This window comes from Nyctibius grandis, chromosome 5, assembly GCF_013368605.1.
Source record: "Nyctibius grandis isolate bNycGra1 chromosome 5, bNycGra1.pri, whole genome shotgun sequence".
Taxonomy (NCBI): Eukaryota; Metazoa; Chordata; class Aves; order Nyctibiiformes; family Nyctibiidae; genus Nyctibius; species Nyctibius grandis.
The window spans coordinates 67,901,783-67,915,653 of record NC_090662.1 but is presented as its reverse complement, the minus strand read 5'-3'; the positions used below and the strand labels follow the sequence as shown (position 1 = coordinate 67,915,653).

Below are 13,871 nucleotides of genomic sequence, written 5' to 3'. Positions count from 1 at the left end.
GACAGTAGAATTGGGCTAGAGTCAAAATGTTTTGGTTTTAAGTCTCCAAGTTTGGGGTCTATTTGTGAAATGCTAGACATCTTCAGTTTTTAAAAGAAATAGAAAGTATTTCTCAGTTTCCTGCAATTTGTAGCCATTTGCTAAAAATGGAACCCATAAAATTTAGATTTTGAAATTGTGATGTTCACCACCATTTGTTAAAATGCTTTTTCTTTCTTAGTCCTCGCTGTCAAATTGTCATTCTCTTTGCTTTAACCCTGTGGGGATGATGACACAAATTTTGAACATAGGTCCATCCTGGGCGATGCTAAACCTTCATAAGAAGGGAGGGGCACTTCATTCGACAAAACCAGCCTGGGTTAGGTGAACCTGCACATACCACCTGGAGAAATAAATTCGTAGTAAAATGTAGTATTTGTGGCAGCACTACTGAATGCTGGTTATTTTTTCTCTTAACTTTAATGTTTTTTTCTCCTATAACTTTAGTTAGCAACATGTTATGTACAGAAAACTTGAGGAAAGCAAATTGAAATGAAAAGTATCTTTCCCTAACATAAATGTCCTTTGTGGCACTGAAAATTTATGCAGCTTGGCATAGATCTTGGTCTTGCTGAAGAGCTAAGTAGAAAATTCTGTTCCCTACTGCTTACATGTTAGGTTTGTAAGATCTTTTGTTTCTTCTTGTCTGTAAAGATCTAACATGTCCTTGGTTAACACTGACATGCTTATGTAGCATGAAACACATATTCCTTAACTGATCCAGATTTTTGAACATAGATACTCTGCACTAATTTATATGCTGAAGAAATAATTCTGATACTTGGATACCGATCAAAATTTTCTTGTTACGAAGACAAAGTTGATGGAAACAAACTTTAAACAAAAATATATACTGATTACATATTTGTATTACAAAGCTTGGCAATAATGTGTAACTTGGCTACATTTAATAAAAACTTAATGGGCAGATTTAATGTTACTGAATTCTTTGTTTAAGAAACTTGGTCACTGCGTAATCAGGTTTTACATCAACTTGCTGGAAAATCAAATTAATCTCATACAGATGTTAAAAAATTATTTCAAAGGATCACTTTTACGTGTTTTTGGATGACTTTGTAACAGGGCAAACTTAGTTGTGTTGTAACGGAGATAAAGTTTTTTGTACTATCTGGTATGAAATGATAGTGCCAGAGATGGAGGATGGTGAACAATGAGCTCGGTGAGCTGTGAGATACAGATGGTAAAAAGCAGATTTCGGTGTTCTCTTAATTATTGCATTAGATGTATTTAGCTGTCATTCCAACAGAATAATAAATTTAGCTATAGCACAGTAATTCGGCAATGCAGCTGACAACATTTGTTACAGATTGCTGTCCTCTCTAAAGTAGTTTTGAATTAGACTATTTAGTGCAAGTGCTTTGAAACTGTGACTTATTGTTTCTTTTATCCACTTACCCATTTAAATTATTTTAAAAATTAGTTGTTGGTTCAGAAGATTTAACGTAATGAATTGAAAAACATATTTTCCTTGTGTCCTACTGAAAAACTTGACCAGACCATTTTGTTTACATTCCTGGGAAATTTGCATTAGTTTAGAATGTGTTTTGTTTTGTGTTCATTCTGAATTTAGATTTCTGTTTTTTGTCTGAGGCTGCTACATCATTAAAACAGCTGCTCTTCCTTCACAGGCCTATGAAGAGTACACCAGCAAACTAGATGCTCTACAGCAGAGAGAACAGCAGTTACTGGAATCCATGGGGAACGGAACGGATTTCTCTGTCTCCAGTTCGGCTTCAACAGACACAGTGGCATCATCTTCCTCCTCTAGCCTCTCTGTAGCACCTTCATCCCTTTCGGTTTATCAAAACCCTGCCGATATGTCACGGAATAACCCTAAGTCTCCACAGAAGCCTATTGTTAGAGTCTTCCTGCCCAATAAGCAAAGGACTGTGGTGAGTCAGTTTCACATACTTGTAACCTCAATATTTGCTGTATCGCTCTCCCTCTGTGTGCAGAAGTTAATTTAGGAGCTGAAAAAAATTACCTGTGTGGAGGTCAAAGAGGTGGCACAATCACTGTTTGGCCTCTGCCGCACTCAGTTGTGTCAACATGTTGAGTATTTTCTACAGAATTAACAGAGAGATCGCCATTATAGCAATAATACAGAATAGAAAACTTTCGGGAGTTTTATAACAAGGAAGATACCTCAAGAAATATTTTTCTTAAATCAGCTTTCTTGGATAAATAGTAATCTACCATTTTACAGTGGTTAAGAGGGGGCAGGAAGCTCTGTTTCTTACATTATACAAAATTATTGATTAGTTTAACAGGGCAAGATTGGAGGAAGTGTGTGTTTTCCATGTTGTGAAAGTTACTAGCATCAGTGAATGCTTTAGAGCAAGTACCAGCCTCCTGCAGCTGAGGAGGGCTGTGCAGAATCGCTTGGGGTTTTTTTTTTTTCCTTCCCACTCACTGTGGTGAGTGTTTCATGTTGGGACCCTGATGCTATCAGGCCCCGTGTAGAGAACTGGCTAGGGGAGGGACATAGTTGCTATTAGGAGGGGCAAGATGTGTTGCCTGCAAACTGCTCAAAAACTAGTGTTTATCAGTTTTGACAAAGTTACAGTGATTCCTGGAGTCATGGAAGAAGAGTTGAGTCTTTGCTGGCTATTTAATTGTCCATTATAGGCGGGATTTTTTTATCAGTTACGAGCTGCCAACTGAAGAGCCTTGATTTGTGCTTTAGAATAATACACTGCAAACAGTGATACATTAAATTACTGACAAGCCATAATCTAGGGTCTGTTTTGCAAGACAGTGCATACTCCTCACTTGGAAGGGGAGCTGTGGTTCCAGAAAAAGTGGGAAATGAATGGATAGCACAGCCAGTGTCCATGTGAAACCAGTGCTTTTTGTAGCAGTTGGTCTGGTATTGGCTGTCCCTGCACTGTGACTGCCTGTGAAAATCGAGTTGCTGGCAAAGAGAGGAAAACATAAACTGAGTAGCGCTAGGCATTGGCAACATGTCCTCTCCCTTCCCCTGCCGCTTTCCTTCCATTCCTTCCTTCTCCTGCCCCACTGAACAAAAGAGATCATAAGACCTATAATGGGAACAATGGATTAAAAGGCAGTTGTTTTCATCAGGTGTTTTTTTTTTTTTTCAATATTGCTTAATTCTTGAAGATATTGCTAGAGATTGAAAGTAGTATTTGGTTTTCGACCTAGAGAATGAAGGTTTAATGTAAACTATGACCACTGTGCAGATGTATAGTGTTAAGCAAAGTGATTTTGTTGTCTGCCTGTGAGGTATGGCTGGGCACATAGGACTACCCACATTGTGAAATTTGGAGAGAAGGTACGGGATTTTGGAGAGACTCTGATTTCTTCTTCCTGTATTCTGTCCCACTCTTTCTGGCTATTGTAGCTGCAGTTGCTGTGATGGGGCTGTCCCACAAGTGGTTTTTGTTTCTTTCCTTCAATAGGTCACAGTGTATCTCTACCTGCATTGTTCTGTGCATTTCCTTTTCTGTCTTTCCTATGTGTTATCTCGTCCTCTTCTCTAAGCCATATAGTATATTTCTATTCTTGTTCTTTTCTCCTCATCTGCAATATTTCTCTTCTGCTCCTTTCCCTCTCCTGTTTTTCACTTCCTCCTTAATCCTTTTACCAGAGGTGTGGTAAGGCTTTTCTCAAGTCTGAGCTCTATTTTGCTTTTGAAGGAATAATTTTATATAAATAGTTTATAATTATAAAATATGCTACGTCAAACTTGTAGGCAAGAATGAATTTTTTTTGATGCTCAAATGTGTCTGTTTCACCAAGTTTAAGTTATTTCTGAATATGCAAATGTGATTAGAAGTTAGGAAAAAATAGGAAAAAGAGGCAACTGAATTTCGGTGTGAACCAGGTGATACAACTTTGGGCCTGTACAGAACTGTCTTGCCTCATCTGAGGCATGGTTTTGTGCATGTTGCTGGTCCATTCTAATCAAAGTAAAACAGGTTGTCTTCAACCAATGCACCTTTAAGTTCTTAAGTAACAGATCAGCTTGGTACGCTCAAACACGTATGTGAGACTGCTTTCCTGGACAAAGACTTTCTTCTTACTTTTATCCCTAGGCTTTGGGGTTTTGGTGAATGTTGTGATTCTGTGGTGTCAGTTATGCTCATTAGGAACTTGCAGATTTAACCAGAGAGATTAAGTTCAAGGGTGCCAGCTTGTCTGTTGCCATGTCTTGACTAAGAATTAACTTTCTAGCTTGAGGACGTGCTGCCATTTGATGAGGGAATTGTAGCACTTAGCAGTAGCACTCAGTGACTGGCAGCAGGGCGATGGGAGTTTTTTCTAGCACTGAAGCTGGATGCGGGAAGTGATGTGGTTTAACTTGGGTGTACTCAGGCAAAGGCTCTTGCTCCTGTCCACAGCTCTCTACTGGAGTCTAAACATCATTTGCCTTACCAATCTAGCCCTGCAGCTTGTTTCCAGCTTGCTAAATGTGGGACACTGAGTAGAGCTTCAGGAAAATCTGTAGTCTTGTGCTGTGGTAATTAAAAAAAAAAGAAAAAAGTAGTACCGACAAAAGAATAGGAGACAAGCTAGTGGTGGTGGAGGGAAGGTGAAAGTCCCTTTAGTCTCAAATCTGGTATAAGTGTGTCTGTAGATGCACTTATATAAAGGAACAGACAGATGCCTGCAGGTGCAGGGAGGCATGAGCTACATGTATGGGATTGCTGGCTGGAAGCTCGGGTTGATAGGTTTCAGCTTGATATGCTGTATAGTGAGGTGGAGGTCAGCTCCAGTCTGCTATGAGATACCTGGTTTTGGTTGCAATTGGAAATATATACTCAGGTCTGGTCAGCGATACTGCAAATTAATGGTTCGGATTTGGCTCAGGGAGAAAGCTGCCTTTTTTTTACTTCAGTTTTACACACTGCTTGGATCTAGTTGCATTACTAAGTTGAAGCTTTTTTTTTAATAGACCTAGTAAATTATCTCTTTCAGAGCTGGGAAATGGTGCTTATAGGAACTCTTGAGTATTGGGGTTATTGCCCTTGGGGCTGAAGTTCATTTCTCTGAAACTTGAAACAGTGCTCATTTTATTGAGAAAGTCAGGAATTTCTTGTGTGGCGACTCGTAATGTAGTTACTCTGTTTTCAGCATTTATCGATCCTACATGTGGTCTGTTGAAAACCAAGGAAATCCCAGAAGCAAACCCAGTTCAGAAGGAATTGCAGCTTACAGTGCAGTCTTAACTGTCAGTAGTCAGATGATAGGCTACTAGCCTAAAAAGCAGCCAGCAGTTTTCAGTGAACACGGAGATTACTTGCTGTAGTAGACTTCCTTCATTCTCTCAATGGATAGAGAAGTGTTGCACACATCTTAGTCTTCCGTCCTAATCTCTGGCTTTAAAAACAGACCTGTCATGTCTCACTTGTGCCCATTAACTGAGCCATTTGCTTATGTAGCTGTGATAGTACACAGAATCACAGAATCAACCAGGTTGAAAGAGACCTCAGGGATCATCGAGTCCAACCGTTGCCCTTACACCACCCTGTCAACTAGACCATGGCACTAAGTGCCATGTCCAGTCTTTTCTTAAACACACCCAGAGATGGTGACTCCACCACCTCCCTGGGCAGCCCATTCCAAAGTCTAATAACCCTTTCTGAAAAGAAATTCCTCCTAATGTCCAACCTGAACCTCCCCTGGTGAAGCTTGAGGCTGTGTCCTCTTGTCCTATCACTAGTTGCCCGGGAGAAGAGGCCAACTCCCACTTCACTACAACCTCCCTTCAGGTAGTTGTAGACTGCAATAAGGGCACCTCCGAGCCTCCTCTTCTCCAGGCTAAACAACCCCAGCTCCCTCAGCCGTTCCTCGTAGGTCAGACCCTCCAGACCCTTCACCAGCTTGGTCGCCCTCCTCTGGACTCGCTCCAACACCTCAACATCTTTCTTGAAGTGCGGGGCCCAGAACTGGACACAGTACTCAAGGTGCGGCCTCACCAGTGCTGAGTACAGAGGGACGATCACTTCCCTAGACCGGCTGGCTACACTATTCTTAATAGAGGCCAGGATGCCATTGGCCTTCTTGGCCATCTGGGCACACTGCTGGCTCATGTTTAGCCAGCTGTCGATCAGCACCCCCAGGTCTCTTTCCACCGGGCCGCTTTCTAACCACTCTTCCCCCAGCCTGTAGAGCTGCATGGGGTTGTTGTGGCCGAAGTGTAAGACCCGGCACTTGTTCTTGTTGAACCTCATGCCGTTGGTCTCGGCCCATCTATCTAACCTGTCCAGATCCCTCTGTAGGGCCTTCCTACCCTCCAGCAGATCGACACTCCCACCCAGCTTGGTGTCATCTGCAAATTTGCTGAGGGTGCACTCAATCCCTACATCTAGATCATCTATAAAGATATTGAACAGCACAAGCCCCAGAACTGAGCCCTGGGGAACACCACTAGTGACCGGCCGCCAGTTGGACTTTGCCCCATTCACCACCACTCTCTGGGCGGTGGTGTTTAGGGTTTTCAGGTATACAGGATAGCTTCTGATGTTATGGGTTGAAGCAGGAAGGAGATTCCTTGTGAAAATACGTGGTACCTGCCATTAGGACTTCCCCCCGCCTGTCCCCATTCCATATGGCTGTTAAAGTAAGGATAAAATGTGTCCTACAACCAAGCGTGTAGCTGGGAGAGGAGAAATGCTGTTAAAGTTGCAGCATTGCAACAAGCTTCCCCCCACCCTAACCTTAACTGTTTTCAATTAATATCTACTTCTGAAATAAATATTTTCAAATATCACAATAGTATTTTCAGTCTCTCTACCTTCCACCACAGACCCACTTCAGGAGGGGAGAAATCTTGTCAGATACTAGGGTGTCTTTGTTTATTTTTTTTCTGGGAATGCAATGACCGTTCTTAAACTGACTGAATTTAAAGAGACTGGAATTAAGTTGGTAATGGAGAACCAGCCTCCTTATTTATCTTTGATCATACTCTGAAGCAGTTCCAAGTACTACAACAGCCTTCTGCTATTTGTTTAGAGCTGTTAAAAATGCAGGAAATGGAGAGAGGGGGAGATGCTTACATTTTTGACGAGCAAAGGCCTTGTTACTTGAGAGTTGACTACGTTTTTTGTTTATTAGTAGTATTGTTTGTGTGTAGGATCAAGCAAATACATCTGTTTGAGTTGGCTCCAATTAGAAATTTAATGTGAGGAAACTGATGGAGTACAAAGAAATGAGACCATATTGATCAGTGTAAGTGATTGTGGTGCATAGGTAGTGTAGCTGATGTTGAGCTTCTTTGTAAATGTCATGATAGGGCAGTATTGGACAAAATGTTTCCTAATGCAGGAAAAGGTATGAAGGTGCTTCCCTGAAAGCCTAGCCAGTATGTGGTGGAACCTACTGCTGCTGATCAGTTAGCAGTTGAAGTCAGCATCTTGATTCAGTTGGCAACACAGCAGAGTTAGAACGTAACTTTTTTGAAAGCAAAACCAAGTGGCTGGCTTGGTTCGTTGGAGGGGAATCAATGAATAAGTAGTGTCAGAAACAGAAGATTGTTTTCCTCTGTCGTCAGCCTAGGAAGGGATGAAGTTTCCTTCTCTGAACAACCTCCTAGAAAAAGCAACAGATTGTTTGCTGTTCTCAGGGAGAGAAAAATATTTATCCCCTATGATGCAGAGAGATAAATGTCTGAAATACATATACTTCCTCTTTCCTCAGTGGCATGGTTCAACTGGCAAGTTAAACGTACTTTGGAGAAGCACTCTCCATAGATGTGAGCAGGATAAGTCTGTGCGGGTGGGTCTGGTTTTCTTTTGTTCTAGGCCAGAGAGGAGGATGTTGAAATAAGAGTGCAAGATGGTAAAAGTCTACCTGAGATCGTCAGTTGTTTTGAAGAACAAATTGATGAGGCTTATTCAAACTGTGAGTGGGAGAATTTAGGGAAAAACATGTCTGGAGACATTCAAAACCCGCCTGGACGCGTTCCTGTGTGATATGATCTATGTAATCCTGCTCCAGCAGGGGGATTGGACTAGATGATCTTTTGAGGTCCCTTCCAATCCCTAACATTCTGTGATTCTGTGAAGGAGAATGAGGATTAACAACTGATCCAGAGGTATGGGAAGAAGTCGTAAAGGATCTCAATAGCATAAGTTCAGTTTAATGTAAGAGGCAGAAGATAGTGAAAAAGTTTAAAATGAACTGAAGAGGAGGAGTTCCAGGCAATGAGCATAAACCGCTTTCTATGAGTGTAAAGATTACAGGAATATGGTATTTGCATATAGGAAAAGATTTAAGCATTTTTGGGGATTGCATCTAGTTGTGTGGGTTTTTTTTCTTTGAGGTTTTGGGAGGTGGGGTGGGTTTTTTTGAGCACCTGGGTAAAGTATCTTTTGCATGTCTTTGGGACTGCCAATTTTAAACTGATAGGCTTGGGTTAAGGAAAAAAAAAAAAACAAACATTCCCAATTGCAATTTTTGCCTTCCTCTGTAAAAGCTGACAACATGGTTCAGATTATTTAGGAATTTCACCTATTAGATTGCTTGGATACTGTAGAACTGAAGACATTAGCAAGACTTTTTAGACAGGTTTCCTGTGGCACATTAGTTGTGGCTGGTCCCTTGCAGAAAAGTGTTCTGAGACCTTGGACGGAATAAATATTTTATGGACGTATCTGGAGTGTATCTTTGTTGCAGTGAAAGAGTACAAGAATGAGGCAGGCATGTATGATATTTTCGCGAAGGTGACTTCCAATTTTAAGCTATTTGTCACTCAGGAATTTTATGAGTTTTAAGTGTTTTATATGTGGTAACCCTCCATCCAGTCTCCATTAAACCCGTACTATGGATACTAGAAGTTTGTGTCTTGTGGTAAGGAATTCCACGGGCATGAATATATGTGGTGTGAGTAATCATAGTCCATGTTGGTCTTTGAATCTGCCACATGCTAGCTCTCTATACTTTATACTGGAGGAAATAAAGGCTTCTGAGAAAAGCCGTTTAATACAATGCCTGGAACAACAACAAATGGCTAAAACTAGTCATAACTTAGGAAAAATATTCAAAGGTTTCTGATAGTGTAGTGAAGTCTAGTAGGAAAGAAGAGAATGGAGGGGAGGGGCTTCTAGCTCAAGTACTTTATGAACAAGATCATATAACTTGCTTATATTAGCAGCCCTGAATGATTCTGATTACACAAGAAATCTCTTCCAGCCAAGTACTTAGAGTATGGAAAGAAACAGTCTGAAAGCAAATGAGCAGTCTTGAATGCTGGTATGCTGGAGCATGGAAAGTTAGAAAAAGTTGGTGTTTAGGTGTAAGAAATGATGGGCAGTTGAAAAGCATCAGGTGATGGTGGTTCTTGCTCTTCATCTATATATAGCCTGTTGCTGTCTGCCACACACTGCTAGCTTCCAGAGGAGATGTTTGCTTCATGTCCTTTGACCTTCTGGGTGGAGTTGTTGTAATGGTGTTAAGGAGACTCTGCTGCTGTGCTCAGTGAGCTTATAGGGGTTCCTTTCTCACAGCTCCAGCACCTCCTTTCTTTTTGTGAGCATGAACAAGGAGTGGATTTGGTAGTTTCGAATTTCATTTCTGTCCATAGTGGTCTGAGTAGTGACAATGAAACTAGGAGTGGGCAAGGTGGGGGAAGAGCAGCAGATGCTGTTACTGCTTTGTGAAAGTTTAGCAGCCTCCAAGTATGTCAACTCTCTGCACATTCTGGATAGAATCAAATTATTATGCGTTTTCACCCACCATGAGGTCTAAAAACTTCCTATGGCAGCTTCTAAGCCAAAAGTAATACTTTGGTAAAAACGTTTCCCTTTTTTCTATGTTCAACTATAGAAGATTGTGTGGTTTTTGGTTGTTCTTTGTTTTACTTTATTTTTTTAAGAGTAATTAGAGGTGATATGTGTAAAAACTCAGCATAAATTTGGGCCAGTAAAGTTCTTTTCCAATTCATTATGTGTTGGTATGCTTCATATAAGTGTCATGGGTATATATCACAGAATCACAGAATGTTAGGGATTGGAAGGGACCTCGAAAGATCATCTAGTCCAATCCCCCTGCCGGAGCAGGATTACCTAGACCATATCACACAGGAACGCGTCCAGGCAGGTTTTGAATGTCTCCAGAGAAGGAGACTCCACAACCTCTCTGGGCAGCCTGTTCCAGTGTTCAGTTACCCTCACCGTAAAGAAGTTTTTCCTCATATTTATGTGGAACCTCCTGTGTTCCAGCTTGTACCCATTGCCCCTTGTCCTGTCAATGGATGTCACTGAGAAGAGCCTGGCTCCATCCTCTTGACACTTGCCCGTTACATATTTATAAACATTAATGAGGTCACCCCTCAGTCTCCTCTTCTCCAAGCTAAGGAGACCCAGCTCCCTCAGCCTCTCCTCATAAGGGAGATGTTCTAGAAGCTGAATATGTATTAGAAAGTTCTCAAAATGCAAATGTGAGACTGAGTTGTTAAAACGGAGGATTTGTATTTTTAAGACTTACAGAAACTAAACAGGATTGTGAATGCTGTGCATGGGGACAACTCTTATTTTAGGTTTCTCACTCTTGTTGCACCTTGGTTAATTAGTACATCTGCCTTTTAATTAGACAAGCAATCATGTGGTCTTCTTTGCAATCATGAGGACTGGAAGAATCAGATATTTTTACCCTACCTAAATTCTTAGTATAAATTAATTCATCATGCATGCACAACTGGGATCCTTCAAATGTTCGGTTTTTAAATCTGGTACTTGATGCATTTCTTTTGACTTAAGATTTGCATCTTGCTTTCTGCTGTTTATGCTGTGAGTTTGTGCCTCAAGCTTACTGAGTAGTAAGCACTGGATTTCTATAGACATTCAAGCAGTCCTACCAGTTTCACCTGTCGAGTATAAGGAAAATTCAGAGACAAGATGTTCAGGCAGCTGAATAAACTAGTTTCTTGCTTTAAGTTACACACCTGGTTTAACATGATTAGGTTTTTCTAATCAAAAACAATTAAAAATTTCCATGCCATAGCAAACGTGCAGCAGAAATTGAGTTTATTTGTAGCCTATGCCAATGGGTGCTTGCTGAATGTACGTGAATGCTTTGGAATTCTGTGCATCATATGAACAGACTGGTAGAATGCAGTAAATGGTTGTTTACTTTCAAGTAAATGTCACTTGATACTTTTTTTTTCTTTTTGAATACTTGAATCATCTGGGAGAGCTACTGGCCTACCTATTCTATTGCTGAAAGGCAAAATCAGGTTAGAGACTAAGTTATCAGATTTCGTTGGGAAAAAATTTAACTATGGAAGACTTTTTTTAGGCTGTCAATAAGTAAATAAAATTTTATTACATCACAGTAGTTGTACAAAGAAATAGATTTTACAGCTACCATGAGTAAGTCCTTCATGTCTAGGAAAGACTGAAGAATGTGTCTTTGGGAGGTGATTAGTGAAGCAAGGTGAGCAGCAATGCTACAGCAGACTGTACTGGGGTCTGGCTTGAGTGGAGTTAATTTTCTTCACAGCAGCTCATATAGTGCTGTGTTTTAGACTGGTGACCCAAACAGTGCTGACAACACAGCAGCGTGTTAGCTATTGCTGAGCAGTGCTGGCACAGGGTCAAGGCCTTCCCTGTTTCCCACTGCCCCTCCAGTGAGTAGGCTGAGGGGACACAGCGGGGACAGCTGACCCCACGTGACCAAAGGAGTATTCCATGCCATATAACATCATCCTCTGCAATAAATCGGAGGGGAGTTTTTCCAAAGTTGCTGTTGCTCAGGGGCTAGCTGGGCACCAGTCTGCTGGTGGTGAGTCACAGAATCACAGAATCAACCAGGTTGGAAGAGACCTCAGGGATCATCGAGTCCAACCGTTGCCCTTACACCACCCTGTCAACTAGACCATGGCACTAAGTGCCATGTCCAGTCTTTTCTTAAACACACCCAGAGATGGTGACTCCACCACCTCCCTGGGCAGCCCATTCCAAAGTCTAATAACCCTTTCTGAAAAGAAATTCTTCCTAATGTCCAACCTGAACCTCCCCTGGTGAAGCTTGAGGCTGTGTCCTCTTGTCCTATCACTAGTTGCCCGGGAGAAGAGGCCAACTCCCACTTCACTACAACCTCCCTTCAGGTAGTTGTAGACTGCAATAAGGGCACCTCTGAGCCTCCTCTTCTCCAGGCTAAACAACCCCAGCTCCCTCAGCCGTTCCTCGTAGGTCAGACCCTCCAGACCCTTCACCAGCTTGGTCGCCCTCCTCTGGACTCGCTCCAACACCTCAACATCTTTCTTGAAGTGCGGGGCCCAGAACTGGACACAGTACTCAAGGTGCGGCCTCACCAGTGCCGAGTACAGAGGGACGATCACTTCCCTAGACCTGCTGGCTACACTATTCTTAATAGAGGCCAGGATGCCATTGGCCTGCTTGGCCACCTGGGCACACTGCTGGCTCATGTTTAGCCGGCTGTCGATCAGCACCCCCAGGTCTCTTTCCACCGGGCCGCTTTCTAACCACTCTTCCCCCAGCCTGTAGAGCTGCATGGGGTTGTTGTGGCCGAAGTGTAAGACCCGGCACTTGTTCTTGTTGAACCTCATGCCGTTGGTCTCGGCCCATCTATCTAACCTGTCCAGATCCCTCTGTAGGGCCTTCCTACCCTCCAGCAGATCGATACTCCCACCCAGCTTGGTGTCATCTGCAAATTTGCTGAGGGTGCACTCAATCCCTACATCTAGATCATCTATAAAGATATTGAACAGCACAAGCCCCAGAACTGAGCCTTGGGGAACACCACTAGTGACCTGATGGACTTTGCCCCATTCACCACCACTCTTGGGGCTCGGCCATCCAGCCAGTTTTTAACCCATTTAAGAGTCCACCCATCCAAGCCCCGGGCAGCCAGTTTGTCTAGGAGGATGCTGTGGGAGACAGTGTTGAATGCCCTACTGAAGTCTAGATAGACTACATCCATAGCCCTGCATCACTAGGAAATTTTTTCCCCTTCTTTTTTTCCTTCACTTATTAATTTGTCTTTATCTTGCTGTAGGAGTTTTCTTGCTTTTGTCCTTCCAGTTCTGTTCCCTCACCCCACTGAGGGAGGACTGAGCAAGCAGCTGGGTGGTGCTCAGCTACCTGCTGGGGTTAATCCACACAGGCTAAACTCAACATTGGATAAATTCAAAGTAGTATGTGTTGAAAGGAGAACAATTTAATCTACTTCCATTTTATTGACACACAGTCTTAGATTGCAAAGTCAAACAATATTGAAAACTTGCCATAATAAAATCAATGGCTTGTCATCTGGAATGCCTTGTGTCATGTTGATCACTGCTTTTTAAGAGTATTCCTCAAGTACGGAGAGCTTAGGGATTTCTTACCTTAAAGAGATGGAAAGTCTATGTCTGTAGAAAGTAATGAATGACAGAGGAAAATGTTGTTTGGAGTGCGTTTCCTTTACCTCGTGATGTGCTAGGCAGGCACTCAATGAAATGGAATGCAAGTCACAAATCTGAAAATAATTGGAGGAAATATTTCAATTCCATGTCTAGTAAGTCATACTTAAATTCATGGCTTCTTGTGTTGTTTAAGTAAACTAACCAACCAAAGCTTTATTACTTGTAGAGAATGTGTATACTACCTGGAGATGAAAGTATCCATTTGTTTTTAGGATCAGTTGCAACAAATTAGAGAGGGATGTGAATTCTAGCCCTTCAGCAGTATGGTTTCTTGCCCCCCTGCCTTTAAAGCTTTTGCAGAGTGATCGTCTGAGACAGGATACTGAGCAAGCAGACTCTGGGTCTTACCTATTAGAAAGATTTATTTAAACTATTTTGTAACTTATATTTCTAATGCATTTGGTTTAGAGAGCAGCCAGCT

The 13,871-nt window shown here is 42.0% G+C and overlaps 1 protein-coding gene across 1 annotated transcript in view; it reads left to right on the top strand.

Annotated features, from left to right (window-relative positions):
* Positions 1-13,871, top strand: part of BRAF (B-Raf proto-oncogene, serine/threonine kinase) — a 91,178-nt gene that overhangs the window by 26,389 nt on the left and 50,918 nt on the right. The window contains exon 3 of the mRNA XM_068402387.1: positions 1,689-1,952. Coding sequence (XP_068258488.1) covers positions 1,689-1,952 — 264 coding nt within the window. The remainder of the gene's footprint in view (positions 1-1,688; positions 1,953-13,871) is intronic.